Below are 20,885 nucleotides of genomic sequence, written 5' to 3' on the forward strand. Positions count from 1 at the left end.
CGTTTTCTTTGTGTCATTATTTTGGCTTTTTGTGTCCCTGAACAACTTTCACACGGCAACTATCTGTTGTCCTCACCAAAAAGACATTATTATAAAATTAGTTTAAGGAGAATTACTGTTAATGGTGAGCCTGATGAAAGTCTTGATAACAAAATTATTATTTCATACCAGATGTTCAACATATAGAAATTGCTGTGATGTAATTTCCAAAATGCAGTCCAGATGTCAACTGGAGAACCCCTTTGCTTCAGGGAATTGCTAAACATATTTGTTTAAATGCTGCTGATGAAAAAAAAATGCTGACGGTGAAAGCTTTAATTACATGTTTTAAAATGCTTTCATTAAAAAAAGGCTTTTAATATATCCCAATAGGGTTAATATCCCTGCATTGAAAAGTTAGGTGCTTAAATCATAGAATATTCTCAGAGGTTTGGTCTTTACACAAAATTATTATATAATTTTCATGTACTCTTCCCATTACTGTATGAAAGCTACTGATCCAAGAATAAGGTGCATAAAATATGTGAGAGAAAGGTTAGTGTGGAATTTAAGACTCTACTTGTTATGTCTCAAAACTGCTGGCATGTAAGTTTATTCTTCTGACATCTATATGAAATTCATATGTGGAATCGAAATTGAGTTCTAAGTGTTCTTAGGATTTCATGTTACATGGGGGGAATACGTATGTTTCTTATTCCAGTTTTGCCAAGTGTGAATCAATTATATTGCTTCAGCAGTGAATCTACTTTTGAAAAGCTAGTTCCTTAATGTTCTTTTTGTTTTAAGACTTCAAAAACCACTTTGGTTAAAAAGCTGTTAAAACTAATTCAAAGTTTCTAGATTCTTTTGCTATTCAGTGATTTTCACATATTAAATATTGCTTGATAGCCATGGGCCTAATTTGGGGTTTGAAAAATACATTAAAGGTTTTTTAAAATAATGTAATTAGGTTTGGAGTTTGTCCTGTATCTGTGATGTTCTTGTTCACGGTTATTTTAATTTGAGTGTCCATTACATTTTGACTGACTAATTTGTCTTTTCACTTACTGCTAATTGGTATGTAGTGGAATGTTTAAAGGAATTTATCAATTTCAGATTCCTTAACCATTATTATTTGCCAAATTGGCATTAAGTGTCCTTCCTGGAGGCAAGGAGGCTAGCCTTTTGTACCCATGGAGGCAAGGAGGCTGGCCTTTTGTACCCCTGGAGGCAAGGAGGCTGGCCTTTTGTACCCCTGGAGGCAAGGAGGCTGGCCTTTTGTACCCCTGGAGGCAAGGAGGCTGGCCTTTTGTACCCCTGGAGGCAAGGAGGCTGGCCTTTTGTACCCCTGGAGGCAAGGAGGCTGGCCTTTTGTACCCCTGGAGGCAAGGAGGCTGGCCTTTTATACCCCTGGAGGCAAGGAGGCTGGCCTTTTGTACCCCTGGAGGCAAGGAGGCTGGCCTTTTGTACCCATATCAGTCAGTTATTGGTTGTGGGCTGCACCCCGCACTCTGAGGTTACTTCACTTACTGGATGAGGTGGCTCCCATGAGCTGAGGGTGATTCTCCAGAGAAGGGGGCTGGTGTGAGTCAGTAGCAGCAACCAGGATGGGATGCAAAGCTGAGACGGGGGATTTTGGTGAAGCACCAGGGCCAGGGGCATGCACTTCTGGGCTCCTGCTTACTTAACCACTCCAATTCTCAGTATCTGTTTCAGTAAAATGGAAGTAAGAACAATACCTACCAATCATGCAAGGACTGTTTTACAAGATAAATGATGTAATTTCTATAAAGTGCTTACCCCAGTACCGGGTGTGTAGAAATGCTCCCTAAATGTTCATTTCTATAGCTGTTTGATAAAAGGATAAGAGAAAGAAATGTCTTTTACTTTCTCTTGAACACATAATTTGCCACACCTTTAAAAGTCTTTTGTCTTTTTCAAGGTAAATGAAACCCAGTTTTGTGTTGATATTCCTTCTGTGAGAAACTTTAGAGTGTCAAATACACAAGATGCTTCAGTGTCCATAATGGATTACTATGAACCAAGTAAGTGTGTCCTGGGGTTCGTGATACCTTGGGAGTTATGCCAGGCATTCATTCATTCATTCCTTCATTCAGAGTGGTCTTCTGCTGGATTGACTTTGTGGGGGGCGGGTGTTGTTGGGGGTAGTGAAGGAGGTGGTGGAGCAGGAGGTGAGCTTTACATTTAAATGAAGACAATTGATAATTTACAAAAAAATAATCACATGACAGCATTCAGCATATATTAAAAAGTGATGTTTTTGCTCATAATGTTTTAGATTTTTAACTCCCAGCTACAAACTTTACAAAGAAAAAGTGACACAGGGAGTCCCTTTATGTTCAATTTCCAAGGTTCTGCTCCTATTGCAAGCACCCACTCTATCGGGTTCTGGTTTTAAAACGGGGCTTCTTCAGAAGAGAAATGAACAGCGTCCGCAGTGGACGAGCCTCAATCGGGTTTAGCTGTTTCTTCACTGAGGGAGTCTTGTTTTGCTAAAATTTATTTATTGTAACAGATTTTTTTTATCATTTCAAGAAAACTGTAGTCTGTTTGGAAAATAACTTGAGCTTCTTTGACTTTACTGGTAATTTCTTTATAAAATGTTAGACATTTAGGATGTGAAAGTAGAGATCTAGTCTGGAGATCATCTAAGTTGATCAGGATGAATCTCCGTTCAATCACAGAGTGACTTTTTGTCGGTGTGTGATCTTCAGGCTAATGTTTCTACGTGTCACCACATTCATCCTGAATAAGCACTCCTGGGGCTCAGAGTCATTAGAACACATGAGAATCGTGAACATGTTCATGTCCTAGGTGGTTGTAGATAATTACACTTTAAAGTACGAGGAACCTGTCCTCGTGGTTGGGAGTGTTTGGTGGAGTATTCATGCAAGACGACGGTAGCACCAGCTCTCTCTCCTTCTAAGTCAACAAGCCAGGTCCTCTCATCTTGTGCCTCCTGTTGGAGTTCACCCCCAGTTCTTGTGGGACATTCTGGGGACACACGGATGCAGCACTTTTTTTCTGGTGGAAGGATGAGATCCACTGTGGAGACTCAGTGACAGTACCTAGTTATCCAACTTCATTACATGATTGTTGAAACATTCTCCAATTGATGTTTCTTAGGTGTATGGAGAACATTTTAAACATTTGAAAAGCAAAAAAGATTCAGTCTCTGAGATTTCTTTGTGGAAAACAACTTATGTATGAGGGGGTGCATTTAAAATGAAAACATGGGAAAGATCAGAATAAACCAACCAACCCATTTTGAAGAACCCTAGAGTTAGAAAGCGTACTTAAAATATTAAAAAAGTCAATGAAAAATCGTGAAGAAATTCGAAAATAGAAAGTTTTTAAAAATTGTAAAAATAAAAATCATTTATGCTTTATAGTAAGGTTACTGTAGTGCTATTGGTGCTTTATATAGTTTTTAAAAAATATTAGCTTGTACTATAAAATTTACCCAAGTAAATAGTTTTAGAGACTATGTGCTTAATGTTTTAAAACACTGAAACAAGGCATCACACAGGCAGAGTTCTCTTCATATTTTTGCATTTTAGAATGAAGTCCATGGTAAATATTTCTCTTCAGTAGTTCCAATGAGTAGAACCTTACTTGAATGCATAGAAAATGTCACCCTAAAATAAACTCTCAAGGAGGTTAAAACACCCTCAATTTACAGTCTTTCCTGTTCCAGGAAGCGTTTCAGGTTGCGGTTGAACTGCGGCATGCAGCTGTGGTCTATTTTCTCTCTTTTAATGCTGGCCAGCTGCTGGAGGTACAGAAACTGGACTCAAAGCATTGTTTCTCTCTTGGACTTGGTCGTTTGGGCCCCTCTTGAGTATTTCAGTTGTTTCTTGTAAAGAAAAAATAAAATTATGTGAAGAACGGAAAACTCAGAAAAGTGTATTGAAATGCTCTTAAGTTTTGGCAAAGTAAATGTTTCTAAACAAAGGAGGCATGTAAACCGACATCTGCTTCTTTGAACAGGGCGGCAAGCGGTGAGAAGCTACAACTCCAGAGCACAATTGTCCTCCTGTGACCTCTGCGGGGACACACACACCTGTGGCCCCTGTGACAGCGTGGCCTCGGCCTCCCTTCCTCACCCTAACGCCTGCCTCCTTGTCTGCTTCACGCTTCTGTTCTCTTTGCCGTGTTGGCTATGATTTATCTTTTTAAAGACTCTGCGTAACACTTTCATTTCCAGAAGTCACGTGTGATTGTCGTGTTTTCATAAGCAAATATCGCCTCTATTTTGAAAATCAAAATCAAAATCAAAATCAAAATATGTTTTTCTTTTTATGGGATGGGATGGGGGTGTACAACCGGTCCTTGTATGTGTAGCTGCATAGATTTCTTCCCCTGACTTCTGTGTGGAACAAAAAACCAGAATTCTTGCAGCTGTATTCTTTTATTTCCCCCTCTTAAAATCTTTTAGGTTTCTTTTGGAGATGTTATTTTCTCCAGAATAAATGTGTTATTTTAGATGATTCTTTTCATTTTCTAGAGCAAATGAGCCTGGGTTCTTAAGCACTGCTATACATCAGTGTCTGCTTTAGTATTAACGATGGATTTCCTGGGAACTGGGAGGAAACAAACCCGCAGGCGGAGCTTGTTCTGTCCCTTCTGTATCCACCCTAACCCTCTGCCTACACCACCCACCCCAGTGGTCTCAGTACATCCTTCTTAATCAGATATAACTTCTTTCTTTAGGATGGAGGTGGTGATTTTTTTTTTTTTAAAGGGAAATGATGTTGTTCCACTCCAGATGTATTCACATACCCCAGCCCTTACTCTTCCACTGTTTTCCCTCTGGAGAGAAGCAGAGAGAGACTGGCTTCGCTGTGCTGCTGGCGGCTCAGAGGTTGAGGTTGCTGGGACGTGCCTAGGGGGGCCCCGGGTGCCCTCCTCTGTGTCCTCAGCCCCGCATGTGGGCTCTGTTCAGGCTGGGAGTCAGAGGGCATTGCAACACGTGCCTTACGTGACTTGGACCAGAAGATCCTAGACCAGGAGGCACATGTGAGTCATGAGGGATGCTAAGCCAGGGTCACAACAAAATCCTATATGAGATGTAGCAGACTGGACCTCCCCATGGTCTGGGAAAGAAGCTGGGGTTTGACGGGGATGAGAGAGATGTGAAGTACTGTACGGTGTTGGCCAGGGTCCTGTGGAACCTTCTAGATTCAGGTGTCTGAGTGTCAGACCACCAGCTGTCCAGTGACATCTAACACTTGCTCTGAATCTTATAGAAGATTCTTGAATTTTGAGCACCTGTGTCATGGGTTACCCTGTATTCGGAAGGATAATATTCATTTATCTGGGTGAAATTTTAAGGAAAGATTCCTTTCTTCCCCCTTCCCTGTTTTTCCTCTTTTCTCACCTTTGTTTCATCCTGCCTTTCCTTCCCTTCTTCCTTTCTTCTTTTCATTTGAAATACATTGAAATATTTTAGATATATCCAAAAAATTTAAAGATCTTTTACTAAATCTAAAAATTGGTTTAATTTCACTCCTGAACTCGGCATTTCTCTCAAGGGGATGTAGAAACGTAATCGTCATGGGCTCCAAAGAAGCTTCATTGCAGTATTTTCAACTGTTTAAAAATAAATCCAAAAATAAAATATGCAAATAATATATTTTAAAGTCAATTTTAAAAAGAATGTTTTTATTTTAGTAAACTTAAATTACAGTGGAGTGGATGTTCATGGAATGCTTATGGATATTTTGGACACAAAGGTAGGAATTACTAACATTCAGATTTTTAAAGCTTGAGACCTAAATGTAGAAAATAGATCCTCAGAGGGTGGTCTATGGAGACAGAGCAGTTAAATATCAAACACATAATTTTCTTGTATTTACTTTCAAGTGGGGAAAAGTTTTTCATCGTGTTACACCTTTGAAACAATCTGATCTGAAAAAGGCACTTGGGTTTGGGCTTTCCTGGGCGGGGTTTCGGCTTTTATACGCTTAGGACTTGTTTGGAGATGAAAGTACCTTAGAACGAAGTTGGAGGACGGTGCTGGCAAAGGATACCCCCTCGCTGCCCAGAGAGCCTCGGACTAACCGTAAATAGTTTATATTCTGTAGCTTATATTCTGTTCCTACCGGACTTCTAGTGTAGTATTTTAGGAAACACCAGAATGGAAAGCCATTGGAAGACAGTTTGTAGCTTTTTTAAACCATGTTTGTAGCTTTTTTAAAACCATATTTCCTCATTTAAAAACTAGAACTCTAATAGTTTTTGTGAATTATTTCGGATTTTCAGGTTAAAAATTCACCTTGTAACTCATATGGCAATGCATCTCTTTTTATTATAAATGTATTAAAAGTGAGGAGGAGGAGGGGATTGAGGACGAAGAGGAGGAAGAGGAGAAGAAGGAAGGGGAAAAGGGTCAGTCAGCGCAGCTGGAGGTGCGTGGGGCACTGGGGACGCGGGTGTCCTCCTCTGTCACGCCTTTCAGAGCCTCTGCTGGCTCTGCTGCAGCAGTGCACTTGGATTAAAAGGGACCAAAAAGCCACAGGCATTAGGGGGAAAGGAGGACACATAGTAGTAACAATTGACAGTATGGACTCTTCTTCACATGCTACAAGTAATAATACTAAAAATCTCTTTTTACCTTTAAGTTTGCTGATGTTGAAACTTTTCCTTTAGAATGCCATCAATTTCATTTTCTGATATGAACTAATTTGAAGTCCCCACTTCTTTTCCACTGAGTGGGGACCTCATTAAGACACCAGCATGTGTGACTTCCAGTTTTGACTCGCCACATAATTCAAGGACAAAACAACGCTATTATATTTGGTTTCACCATCTTATTGCCTTCAGTTATAATTCTAAAAAAGAAGTTGAAGCCCATTAAAATACGCTGGGTCAATGAAATGCTTCCTTTTATTGTGTGGTCCTATTATACTTTATGTTTTTAAAAATATTCTAACAATAATATATTTGGTTTAGTATTTTGGTTATATTATAATCTGTGGAGCATTGTGTTAATATAAAATCCAGATATACGCTTATTGCCTAACAGTTTGTTACTTACATATGCAATGCTGTATTCCACACGTGGGAATTTTCAGAATTGTACATAGCGTAATTTTCCCTGCTCCCATTTTTTTTGGAGTCTGGGTGTAATTATTTTTTTAAAAAGTTGTATTTAACTGTAATTTCTTTTTATGTTAAATTTAGTTATAAATATTCTGGCAATATAATGCTAGTTATCTTTATTTTGATACAATTCAATTATTTTGATATAATTCAATTTGATATCATTCAACATTTCTGGCTGTCCTATGACATTGTAAGAAATTGGAACTATGATGTTTCTTTGTCATTCTTTAAAGGAGCCATTTTATTAGCCTTCTAGCATGTAATCTGGAGTTCTTTTTAACAGCCTCACGTTTTCTAATTTGCTTGATTGAAGTTTAATACTGTTTTCTATAAAAATATGTTGTAAATACCTCCTTGACAAGGTTCCTTCACATAAGGACAGTACTTAATTTGGTGTTCATCAAGTGGCTCCCATGGGTCCAGGTGCCATTACATCTTCTTGACTGCATCATTTACTTGCACTTTTAAAATTTGAGACACTTACAGTAAATGGACTCACTCTTGGATAAGCTTCAGAACTTTATGTACTCTCAGTAGAGACTTCTGTTAGACAGAAGAATATTCTGATTTTTTTTTTCAAATTCCAGTAAAGCATAGCACCTTTAAGAACTTAAAAATTTCCTATCATCTATTCAAATGATATTCGTGTTAATGTTAAATATCCTAAGTTGCATTGGGAGTAATTTGAGGTGCAATTTTTTTAATCACTACTTTGAATAGAGAACTGTTACACTACTTTCTTTAGGAAACTAAGCAGTAAATATACATTTTTAATTAAGTATATATCGGTTGTGAGTAGGCTTGTTTCAAAACTATTTCTAGCCATTGAGGTGTGTTTTCATGTGCCTCATCAAAAGACAGTGCCACATTGAATCATTCACTAAAATGCTGCCATTTCATTTCAGTGGTTGTAATACAGGAAAACAGATATTTCCTGTATGATTTCCGAGTTTCGCACTTCACAGGACACTTACACATTGGTATGTGTGTGTCTTTGTAATAGGGATGATATTGATATATATGTTACTACATATTTAAGAATAATTCTGTCCATGTTGTCACGAGGCCACGGTTTACCACTCTTCTGCCAGGGTATTGAATCAGTGGTAGAGGATTGTTCCATGTTGCATTTATAGATCATTAAGATTTGTCTTTGATAGATTTAATAGAATGTGGCTCTATTCTGGTCCTTCAAGCCTTTATGTTTTGGATTTTTACTAAGGTGCAATTGATAGAGTAGAGTTGATTTCTTTTGTACACGGGAAGCTTTATAAGATTTTACTCATAAATCTTCTATTTTGAGAAGCTGTTTTGCATATAAGAAGGATACTGTTGAAATAAAACATCATTTTCCCAGAAACTAAAGCTTTGTATATTGAACCAGGGTGATTCTGAATGTTTAAATTTTAAATGTTAGAGTGTTGTTATTAATTGTACTTGATGATCTATTCAATAGGAAATCATGGTTTATCAATAAAAATGAAAATTTCCATCTATTACTACCAGTGTTGTTTTTATTTTAGCTTAAATCACATCTGTAGCACATCTCCTTTACCTAAACCTATTTAATGGTGAGGCATGGGATGTCTGAAGGTAGGTTTGAGGAGGGATTATTGTGTTAAAGAGTTTGACATGAGTGAGAGGAGAGAAGCTTGACCACCAGCCGCTGCCTCATTTTTGTTTTTTTAAAAGAAACTTTAAATTTCAGAATAGATTTAGATTTACAGAAATGTTATGAAAATACTACAGAGTTTCCATATACGCCACACCTATTATCTCCCCTATTATTATTATTATTTTTATCTTTTGGCCACGTGGCATGTGGGATCTTAGTTCCCCGACCAGGGATTGAACCCACGTCCCCTGCATTGGCAGCACAGAGTCTTAACCACTGGACCACCAGGGAAGTTCCTCCTTCCTCATTCTTTGTGTTTGGTGTTGGAGTGGGGTTGGTGGAGAGGTAAATGATACACAAATGAAAAACGTGAGGTGAGGGCTCACTCAACTTCTGGAAATTGTACAGAAATATAGAATGCACAGTTTGTGTACCCAGGAAAATGGAGGCATGGACTCTTGTAACCACAGCCTAGCCTTTCAGGTATATTTTCTTGATTTTCCACTCAGTGTTAACACTTTTCCTGCCATGAACTTTCTGAGCTTCTGTGAAATGTTAAAGATAGTATGGTGCTTCTCAATTGGGGTTGATTTTGACCCCGGGTGACACTTGGCAGTGATTGGAGGTAGCTTTCATTGTCACAGCTGGAGGTAGTGCTACTGGCATCTAGTGGGTAGAGACCAAGGATTCTGCTAGACATCCTGCAGTGCACACCCACAGCAAAGGCCAAGTATCAACAGGGGCAAAATATCAATAGTTCCGAGGTTGTGAAACTCCTGAGCTAAATGACATCACCTGGTAATGTCAATGAATTTAATATGATGAATTTAATGACATCCTTAAACAAAAAGTCATTGGAATCACTGGGCAGATATTGAGATTAACAAATAAATCTATTACCTCAACCCTAGGAAACTTAGGCTGGAGACTGGGGAAAGATGTAGTAACTATTTTTTTGAAAATGTCTATAATAGCAGTTTCCAAACTCGGATGGTTATCAGACTCCCCTAAAGGAGTTGGTTTAACAAAAAAACCTTGGTCTTCTAGGAAATCCTAATTCAGAAGGTGTAGGATTAGGTTCTGAATCTGACTGTTGAACTCCCCCTGACTGAGGATCATTTCAGTCTGGGAACCACTGGAATATGTAGTGGTTTTCATGCCATTGTGGATCTTCTACCCTTTAGTGTGAATGTGACTTGTGACTTGCTTCAAGCCAACAGAATATGGCAAAGGTGACAGGATGTGTCTGAGACGGTAGCGCCCCTTTAGCTGGAGTCTCTCCTGCCTTTTCTGAAGATGTGAGCTGCCACGTTGTGGGCTGTGATGGTGGGAGGCCCAGACACCAAGGAACTGAGAGCACCTTTTAGGAGCTGAGGGCAGCCTCCAACCTCCAGCCAGCAAGAGAATGAAGCCCCTATAGCTGTAAGGACCTGAGTTCTGCACACAGAAGTGGATCCTTCTCCAGTTGAGCCTTAGTAGAGATTGCAGCCCCAGCTGATGCTTTGATTATAGCCATGTGAGACGAGACAGTGAGTCCCGCTATGTGCCCAGACTCTTGACCCACAGAAGCTGAGAACAAACGTATGCTGTTTGAAGCCACTAAGTTTGTGGTAATTGGCTGCAGAACAATAGAAAACTAATACACAAGTTTTAGAGTAAGCTAATTCTATTATATTCAGCCAACTTCTTCCTAACTGGTACACCTGGTGTTGCCGTCTTCTCTGCAGTTCAGGGGCTGTGAGCACGGTGGTGTCGGCCCTGGTGCCCGCACGCCTCCACTGCCCCTGCCACTTCTGTCACTGAACCAAAGTGGAGCTGTGTTCTCTGGAGCCCTCATTGCTCCAAAGCTACACTCACTTCCACACTGAAGTGGCGAGTTTTTCCCCCTGACTCTGGTCTATACTTTGTCCCTTGGACAGAGAGGGTTTGCTTGTGCCACAGAGCTCACAAAGCGTTCACTGGAAGCTGTTCTTTCAATGTCTACTTGTAGCTGCCTCTCTTTCTCACTCTCTGGCTCAAACCTAAGTCCAGGCGGCTGGGCTGCACGCCGTGAGGTACAGACACCGTACTGTCCTCCCAATGTACCTTCCTTCTGACATACACAGTCTCTTTCTCTCATCTCCCCCAAATCTTCAAGCAAAATGGACTCCTGGTAGCCCTCCCTGCAAGTAGTTTGCTAGACACAATCAGATATAGATACACAGTGGTTAAGAGCATGGGCTTTGGTGCCAGGCGGACCTGGGCTCCAATCTTGGCTTTGCCTCTTGTCGGAGGGGGGACCCTCTTCCCCTCTGGTGTTCGTGGGGTGGAATTTTCCCTAGATGTTCTCAGGTTCTCTCTTTCCCTAAACTCACTCCACGCCAAAGGAGACAGAGATCTTTCTGATCTGTCATGTTAGGAAGAGTGCACCCGCCACAGTGGATGCAACCCATCGCTCCTCCATCTGGGGTCCCACACGGACACCCTGCTTGGTTCCCTTGTGCTGACCACGTCTTGCAGGGCCCAGTCCTGCCTGGGATGGGGGAGGAAGTCCAGCCAGAAATGGTCTTCCTTGGGCAAGTCCACTCGATTCTTGCACCAAGCTGTGTCCTCCAACTTGAACTTTATCAGGGATAGAGTGGATATTTTGGTTCCTTCATCGCTGACTTTTGTCCCCATCAAATGGCGATGGAGGGTGCTATTTATTGCATTCCCAGAGACCCCAGCACCTGTACCAAGAGTGTGATCTTGGGCAGGTTTTGCAATATCTGGTACGTGTGAGGTGCTTAATAAGTTATGGTTGGGACTCTACGTCTGTATGTGTCAGTGGATAGCTTTGGCTGTATTTACATGCATAACTTTGGGTAGGAGGGAAGAGAATTCTCCAGCCGAGTTGTGGCCTCTGGGTGGGTCCCTCTGAAGCCCACAGCCTGCTCTGACGTCATTTCTGATGCTCACAGTGGACTGGAGTGGGTGCTTGGCTGGGATTGATGGGTTCTCTTCTCCTTTCTGCTCCTGCTTGGTCATCATTTCTGCTAAGGCGATTCAAAATGGGGCCTCGAAGAAGGTTCAAGTAACAATGTATTCAAGGTTACCAGTGTTGAATCCAGATAATGGAGATTCAGATATGGGGGAATTGTGCCCCTTGATCTAGTTACGTTGCCCCATCAGGCTGTACAGGAGGGAGAGGCACCACCTCCCAGAACTTTGCATTGTCCCCACGAGGACACTTCCTGTGCTGGCGGAGCAACTCGTGGCTGGATCCCAGAGGCTCTCTATAGGCCATCTGCCTCTTCTTCTGCAGTCTTTCATCTCTGTTCTCCATTCTGAAGTTCCCATCATCTCCACTTTGCCTGTCTGTGACTCCCCCTCAGGAATTAGCAAGTGCTGTATCTCTCCTTTTGCCTTCAGTTTCCTCTCTGTCTCCCGTGAGCTGGCAGCCAGAGCTTTCTCTCTTCTGTCTGTTCTGCTCTGAGATCACGTCCCCAGGGTGGAGGAGTGATGAGAGGACTTTGGAAGATTCTCTGCTCTGATTGGTAGTTGGCTTTTATTCCCTTTTATGTTATCTCAGTCTTCTCAAAGTTTAGACAACGGCATGAGTTCAGGATGAGGGAGACATTAACTGGCAGAACACGTGAAAAAGACCTGATGGCTAAACAAAGTATGAGTCAGTGACAAGAGAGAAGAAATGCCTCCAGTTTCTCAACAAGGGAGGTGATTCGCTTCAGTAGAGCCTGCATGTTTCAGGGTGTTTTGCCCCGTTACTAATGTCACAGTTTAAGAAGGAAGACCAACTGGAGTCCATATGGGGCAGAACAGCCACAAGGGTGTCAGGATGAAAGATGAAGGGATGCGGGGGATGCATAGCTGGTGAAAGAAACCATGTAGACTCTGACACTTTTCTTCCAATTTCCCCGAGGCTGCCAGCTGCAAGCTCATGTTGCAGAATTTTTACAAGTGGGTAGACTTTGGCACAATATCAAGGGGAATCAAATAGAGCATCCCTAACTCAGATGCTGGTGACTACATGGTCCCTAGAGTTGTTAAGCAAGGCTCATGCTCATTAGGGGCTGACACTTTTTAAATTGGTAAAAATAGTAGGGGTTAAGAGGTTTTCTAGTTGAGCCCCTGTTAGAGATTGAATCATGTTCCGCAAAAGATATGTGGACGTCCTAACCCTCGGTACTTTAGAATGTGACCTTATTTGGAAATAGGGTTGTTGCATAATGAGACGATAGCTACGTGAAGACAGAGGTACATAGGGAGAACGCCATGTAATGACAAAGGCAGAGATTTGAGTTACGCGGCTACAAGCCTAGGAATGCCAAAAATTGCCAACAGTCTAGAAGCCGGAAAGAGGCAAGGAAGCGTTCGTCTACTGGTTTCAGAGGTGAGCAGGGTCTTTTTGACACTTTGGATTCAGACTCCCAGCCTTCAGAACTGTGAGACAATATTTTACTGTTCTTTTAAGTCACCCAGTTTGTGGTACTTTGATATGGCCGTCCTAAGAAACTAATACAACTCCCCAGAAAGGTTAAGAGCTGTGTACAAGTTCTACAACTTCTTTTTTTTTTTTTTTACCTCCACAGGTCAAGAGGAAAATTGGGACTTCTACCTGGTAAGTACCAGGCATTCAGTACCAGGCTGTGGACCGAGCACTGATGGTTAAGCGCCCACAGTTACCCTCTGTTCTCAGCATCCCTGCCCCAAAGCCTTCATTCCCAGTGGTGGTGGGGGGGTACTGGAGCCACTGTCCATTCGAGGCAGTGATGACAAACAGAGTGCCTCTTGAATACCAGCTGCAGTCATTTGATAATGACTGCCAGGGATTTTGAGACCACTTCTGGACCCACTGGGCACAAGAGCTAGAATCAGTGATGAATGTCTGCATAGGTGAGGCAGGGCCAGGTGGTGTCACCTGAGCTGGGAATTTACTATTCCCGATTTAGGGTCTCACCATACAATTTAGCCTTTAATTATATTGCCTTGCACTTGAACTAATTGTTTTTTATTGGTGTTGGTCTTGATTCACATACCACATTGTAAGCCAACACTTTCATCCTATACCATAGACTTTCTCTCTCTCTCTCTCTATCTGTGTGTCTCCATATTTACGGTAAATGCTATCTGACTGATGTACCCAGTGTATTCTGTAGGCTCTGAACTGTAGACTTGTAAATAATAAGAAAATAATGCTAATAAAGTTATGTACTAAAGGACCTGGCATTCTTCTAAACAACAATATCACAGATACTAATTACACGCATATCACACACATGCTTTATCTCTCACAGACCCTAACACTACTTTTAACTCTCTAAGTGTTCAAAAATGTTTAACTGAATGATAGAATTTGAAGTACTTGCAATTAAGAATGTCTCCACATGAAAGATATAGGACTAGAGTTAGAGGAAGTAAAGGGGGAGAGGTTGGAAAGAAAGAAATGCAGGAGATGGAGAAATATGGAATTGTTCTGAGCATAAACATTGTGCCCCTTATTAAATTTCAGTTAGGGGATGTGGAGAATTTCAGCTGATTCCCAAACACTGCAGATATTTTATTTTTACTCTTTTTAAGAATTTTTTTTACTGGAATATAGTTGCTTTACAATATTGTGTTAGTTTCTATTGTACAGCAAAGTGATTCAGCTATACGTATACATATATCCCCTTATTTTTTGAATTTCCTTCCCATTTAGGTCACCACAGAGCACTGAGTAGAGCTCCCTGTGCTATACAGTAGGTTCTCATTAGTTGTCTATTTTATACAAAGTATCAGTAGTGTATATATATCAATCCCAATCTCCCAGTTCATCCCACCCACCCCATTTCCCCCTTGGTATCCATACGTTTGTTCTCTATGTCTGTGTCTCTATTTCTCCTTTGTAAATAAGATCATCTATACCATTTTTTTCAGATTCCACATATATGAGTTAATATATGATATTTGTTTTTCTCTTTCTGACTTACTTCACTCTGTATGACAGTCTCTAGGTCCATCCATGTCTCTACAAAAGACCCAATTTCATTCCTTTTTATGGCCGAGTAATATTCCATTGTATATATGTACCACATCTTCTTTATCCATTCCTCTGTTGATGGACATTTAGGTTGCTTCCATGTCCTGGCTATTGTAAATAGTGCTGCAGTGAACATTGGGGTGCATGTGTCTTTTTGAATTATGTTTTTCTCTGGGTATATGCCCAGTACTGGGATTACTGGGTCATATGGTAGTTCTATTTTTAGTTTTTTAAGGAACCTTCATACTGTTCTCCATAGTGGCTGTATCAATTTACATTCCCACCAACACTGCAAGAGGGCTCCTTTTACTCCACACCCTCTCCAGCATTTATTGTTTGTAGATTTTTTGATGATGGTCATTCTGACCAGTGTGAGGTGATACCTCATTGTAGTTTTGATTTGCATTTCTCTAATAATTAGTGATGTTGAGTAGCTTTCCATGTGCTTTTTAGTCATCTGTATGCCTTCTTTGGAGAAATGTCTATTTAGATCGTCCACCCATTTTTTGATTGGGTTGTTTGTTTTTTTGATATTGAGCTCCATAAGCTGTTTGTATATTTTGGAGATTAATCCCTTGTTGGTTGCTTCATTTGCAAATATTTTCTCCCATTCTGAGAGTTGTCTTTTTGTTTTGTTTATGGTTTCCTTTGCTGTGCAAAACCTTTTAAGTTTAATTATATCCCATTTGTTTATTTTTGTTTTTATTTTCATTACTCTAAGAGGTGGATTGAAAAAGATCTTGCTGCGGTTTATGTCAAAGAGTGTTCTGCCTATGTTTTCCTCAAAAAGTTTTATAGTATCTGGCCTTACATTTGGGCCTTTAATCCATTTTGAGTTTATTTTTGTGTATGGTGTTAGGGAGTGTTCTAATTTCATTCGTTTACATGTAGCTGTCCAGTTTTCCCAGCACCACTTATTGAAGAGGCTGTCTTTTCTCCATTGTATATTCTTGCCTCCTTTGTTATAGATTAGGTGAACATAGGTACGTGGGTTTATCTCTGGACTTTTGTCCTGTTCCATTTGAGCTATATTTCTGTTTTTGTGCCAGTATGATACTGTTTTGATGACTGTAGCTTTGTAGTATAGTGTGAAGTTGGGGAGCCTGATTCCTCTATCTCCATTTTTCTTTCTCAAGATTGGTTTGGCTATTCGTGGTCTTTTGTGTTTCCATACAAATTGTAAAATTTTTGTTCTAATTCTGTGAAAAATGCCATTGGTAATTTGATAGGGAATGCATTGAATCCGAAGATTGCTTTGGGTAGTATAGTCATTTTCACAATATTGATTCTTCCAATCCAAGAATATTTTATATCTCTCCATCTGTATGTGTCATCTTTGATTTCTTTCATCAGTATCTTATACTTTTCTGAGTACAGGTCTTTTGTTTCCTTAGGCAGGTTTATTCCTAGGTATTTTATTCTTTTTGATGTGATCGTAAATGGGATTGTTTCCTTGATTTCTCTTTCTGATCTTTCATTGTTAGTGTATAAGAATGCAAGACATTTCTGTGTATTAATTTTGTATCCTGCAACTTTACCAAATCCATTGATGAGGTCTAGTAGTTTTCTGGTAGCATTTTTAGGGTTTTCTGTGTAGAGTATAATGTCATCTGCAAACAGTGACAGTTTTACTTCTTCTTTTCCAATTTGGATTCCTTTTATTTATTTTTCTTCTCTGCTTGCCATGGCTAGGACTTCCAGAACTATGTTGAATTATAGTGGCGAGAGTGGACATCCTTGTCTTGTTCCTGATCTTAGAGGAAATGGTTTCAGTTTTTCACCATTGAGAATGATATTTGCTATGGGTTTGTTGTATGTGGCCTTTATTATGTTGAGGTAGGTTCCCTCTATGCTCACTTTCTGGAGACGTTTTAATCATAAATGCATTTGAATGCTGTCAAAAGCTTTTTCTGCATCTAATGAGATGATTATATGGTTTTTATTCTTTGTGTGTTAATGTGTATCACATTGATTGATTTATGTATACTGAAGAATCTTTGCATCCCTAGGATAAATCCCACTTGATCATGGTGTATGATCCTTTTAATGTGTGTTGGATTCAGTTTGCTAGTATTTTTTTGAGGATTTTTGCGTCTGTGTTCATCAGTGATATTGGCCTGTAATTTTCTTTTCTTGGGATATCTTTGGCTGGTTTTGGTATCAGGGTTATGGTGGCCTCATAGAATGAGCTTGGGAGTGTTCTTTCCTCTGCAAGTTTTTGGAAGAGTTTCAGAAGGATAAGTGCTAACTCTTCTGTAAATGTTTGATAGAATTCACCTGTGAAGCCATCTGGTCCTGGGCTTTTGTTTGTTGGAAGATTTTTAATCACAGTTTCAATTTCATTACTTGTGATTGGTCTGTTCATATTTTCTATTTCTTCCTGGTTCAGTCTTGGAAGGTTATACCTTTCTAAGAATTTGTCCATTTCTTCCAGGTTGTCCATTTTATTGGCATAGAGTTGCTTGTAGTAGTCTCTTAGGATGCTTTGTATTTTTGCGGTGTCTGTTGTAACTTCTTTTTCATTTCTAACTTTATTGATTTGAGTCCTCTCCCTCTTTTTCTTGCTGAGTCTGGCTAATGGTTTATCAGTTTTGTTTATCTTCTCAAAGAACCAGCTTTTAGTGTTGTTGATCTTTGCTATTGCTTTCTTTGTTTCTATTTCATTTATTTGTGCTCTGATTTTTATGATTTCTTTCCTTCTACTAACTTTGGGTTTTTTTTGTTCTTCTTTCTCTAGTTCCTTTAGGTGTAAGGTTAGATTGTTCATTTGAGATTTTTCTTGTTTCTTGAGGTAGGCTTGTATAGCTATAAACTTCCCTCTTAGAACTGCTTTTGTTGCATCCCATAGGTTTTGGATTGTCGTGTTTTCATTGTCATTTGTCTCTAGGTATTTTACGATTTCCTCTGTGATTTCTTCAGTGATCCATTGGTTATTTAGTAACATATTGTTTAGCCTCCATGTGTTTGTGTTTTTTACAGTTTTTTCCTGTAATTGATTTCTAATCTCATAGTGTTGTTGTTGGAAAAGTTGCTTGATATGATTTCAATTTTCTTAAATTTACCAAGGCTTGATTTGTGACCCAAGATGTGATCTATCCAGGAGGATGTTCCATGTGCACTTGAGAAGAAAGTGTATTCTGCTGCTTTTGGATGGAATGTCCTATAGATATCAATTAAGTCCATCTGGTCTAGTGTGTCATTTAAGGCTTGTGTTTCCTTTTTAATTTTCTGTTTGGATGATCTGTCCATTGATGTAAGTGGGGTGTTAAAGTCCCCTACTCTTTTTGTGTTAATGTTGATTTCCCCTTTTATGACTGTTAGCATTTGCCTTATATGTTGAGGTGCTCCTATGTTGGTTGCATATATATTTATAATTGTTATATCTTCTTCTTGGATTGATCCCGTGATCGGTATGTAGTGTCCTTCCTTGTCTCTTGTAACAGTCTTTATTTTAAAGTCTATTTTGTCTGATATGAGTATTGTTACTCCAGCTTTCTTTTGATTTCCATTTGCATGGAATATCTTTTTCCATCCCCTCACTTTCAGTCTGTATGTGTCCCTAGGTCTGATGTGGGTCTCTTGTAGACAGCATTTATATGTGTCTTGTTTTTATATCCATTCAGCCAGTCTGTGTCTTTTGATTGGAGCATTTAATCCATTTACATTTAAGGTAATTATCCATATGTAAGTTCATATTGCCATTTTCTTAATTGTTTTGTGTGTGTGTTTTTTTTTTGTAGATCTTTTTTCTTCCCTTCCTCTTTTGTTCTCTCCTCTTGTGCTTTGATGACCATCTTTAGTGTTGTGTTTGGGTTGCATTTTCTGTGTTTGTATCTAGTGTAGTTTTTTGGTTTGCATTTCACATGAGATTTTGATAAAGCAGTCTATATATATACAAGCTTGTTTTAAGTTTCTGGTCTCTTAATTTCACATGTAATTCCCATTTCCTGCATTTGTACTCTCCTCTTTTCACAGTTGCTGGTTTTGATATCATATTTGTGTATGGATGATTTCCTGCTTTTACTGTATGTTTGCCTTTACCAGTGAGCTTTCCCAATAGTGATTTTCTTGTTTCTAGTTGTGGCCTCTTTTTTCCCCCCTGCCTAGAGAAGTTCCTTTAGCATTTGTTGCAAAGGTGTTCTGGTGGTGCTGAATTTTCTTATCTTTTGCTTGTCTGTAAAGCTTTTGATTTCTCTGTTGTTTCTGAATGAGAGTCTCACTGGGTAGAGTATTCTTGGTTGTAGGTTTTTCCCTTTCATCGTTTTAAATATATTATGCCACTCCCTTCTGGCCTGCAGAGTTTCTGCTGAAAAATCAGCTGATAACCTTATGGGGAATCCCTTGTATGTTATTTGTTGCTTTCCCCTTGTTGCTTTTAATAATTTTCTTTGTAATTAATTTTTGTTAGTTTGATTAATATGTGTCTCAGCATGTTCCTCCTTGGGTTTATCCTGTATGGGACTCTCTGCACTTTCGACTTGGGTGACTATTTCCTTTTCATGTTAGGGAAGTTTTCGACTATAATCTCTTCAAATATTTTCTCAGGCCCTTTCTCTTTTTCTTTTTCTTCTGGGAAGCCTATAATTGGAATGTTGGTGCATTTCATGTTGTCCCAGAAGTCTCCGAGACTGCCCTCATTCCTTTTCATTCTTTTTTCTTTATTCCGTCCTGTGGCAGTGAATTCCACCATTCTGTCTTCTAGGTTACTTATCCGTTCTTCTGCCTCAGTTATTCTGCTATTGATTCCTTGTAGTGTGTTTTTCATTTCAGTTATTGTATTGTTCATCTCTGTTTTTTTGTTCTTTAGTTCTTCTAGATCTTTGTTTAACATTTCTTTTACCTTCTCAACCTGTGCCTCCATTCTTTTTACAAGATCTTGGATCATCTTTACTATCATTACTCCGAACTCTTTTTCAGTTAGGTTGCCTATCTCCTCTTCATTTAGTTGTTCTTGTAGGTTTTTATCTTGCTCCATTGTCTGCAACATATTTCTTTGTTACCTCATTTTGTCTAACTTACTGTGTTTGTGGTCTCCTTTCCCTAGGCTGCAGGATCATAGTTCCTCTTGCTTCTGGTGTCTGCCCCCTGCTGGGTGAGGTTGGTCCAGAGGCTTGTGGCATTATCTTCTTGATAGGGAGTTTGATTGCTGTTGTGGTGATCAGAGTCTGTGTGGATATTGAGCAGGGCTTCCCCTTTGCTCTGTGGTTGTCACTGCCCTGTCAGGGGCAGGGTCTGCTCCCTAGTTGTTGGAGTAGAGGCCTCCAGATCTGTTTCTTAGCTGTGTTTCTGATCTCTGATATGAGGTATGTGGGATTGGGGAACTCCCACTGAGAGAGAAGCCACTGAGTATTCTTCCTCTGGAGATGTTCACCTGTGAATGTGCTCTGTTGTGTTCCCTTTCACCCATTGTGTGGGCTCACAAAGTACACTGTTGTTGGCTCTGCTCTTGGTCCCACCTTAACTGTGGGTACGCTGGCAATTGGCGCTGGTGACTCTCAGGTGTTGTTTTCACCAGGCCACCAGTGCAGATCCTCTGAGGTCACGTCCCAGGACTGCAGTAGTCATGCACGTGAACTTGCTGTGGGAGCTGTGGAGGCAGCTCAGACTCTGGCCTGGCCCCATCCCCATGTGTACGTGCCCACAAAGCCCACAGCTGCTAAAGCCAGACCTGTCCCAGCTAAAGGAGCACTTGTCCCTTCAGATGTTTTGCAGGTGCTGAATTTAGGAAGCTTTCAGCAGAGGTGTAACTCTGAGGCTTGCCAGCCATGAGGAGAGATTTCAGCTCTTCTTCCTTAGTCACACCATCCCTGGGGCTCAGCTGTGGTTTCAGCCCCACCTATACGTGTGTTCCTCCCACCAGAGTCTGTTCTAGAGGTCGCCAGAGCACCTGAGCCCATCAGGCAGGTAGAAGCCAAGGTGGTGATCGAGGCCAGCGGGCTGCCCAGGCAGGAGGGTGCTGTGGTAGCGAACCCCACGTTCCAGCACCCAGACCCCGTCTGCACTGGCGGGCACCCATTTCAGGCTGGGGCATGCAGGGCTGTGGCACGGACCATCTTTGGAGGTCCCACTCTGTCCTGCCTGCCACAGACTGGTTGCTGAGGTCTGTTGTGAGCCCCTGAAACTCCCCTTCTGTCCCAGCTGATTTCCCCACTGGTGAGGGGGCTT

At 40.4% G+C, this 20,885-nt stretch overlaps 1 protein-coding gene and 1 long non-coding RNA gene across 3 annotated transcripts in view; one reads left to right on the plus strand and one right to left on the minus strand.

The window, feature by feature from the left end:
• CD109 (CD109 molecule) overlaps positions 1-4,174 on the plus strand; it is a 132,608-nt gene extending 128,434 nt beyond the window's left edge. For both annotated transcript variants that reach the window (XM_082405031.1, XM_082405032.1), the window contains 2 exons: positions 1,922-2,024; positions 3,991-4,174. In XM_082405031.1, the coding sequence (XP_082261157.1) occupies positions 1,922-2,024; positions 3,991-4,166 (279 nt within the window). In that variant the 3' untranslated portion in view covers positions 4,167-4,174. The remainder of the gene's footprint in view (positions 1-1,921; positions 2,025-3,990) is intronic.
• LOC309634743 overlaps positions 1-20,885 on the minus strand; it is a 632,894-nt gene that overhangs the window by 295,237 nt on the left and 316,772 nt on the right. The gene's annotated exons all lie outside the window — the stretch shown is intronic.

The sequence above is a fragment of the Balaenoptera borealis genome (genome assembly GCF_965194805.1).
Source record: "Balaenoptera borealis genome assembly, chromosome: 9".
NCBI classification, from domain to species: Eukaryota; Metazoa; Chordata; class Mammalia; order Artiodactyla; family Balaenopteridae; genus Balaenoptera; species Balaenoptera borealis.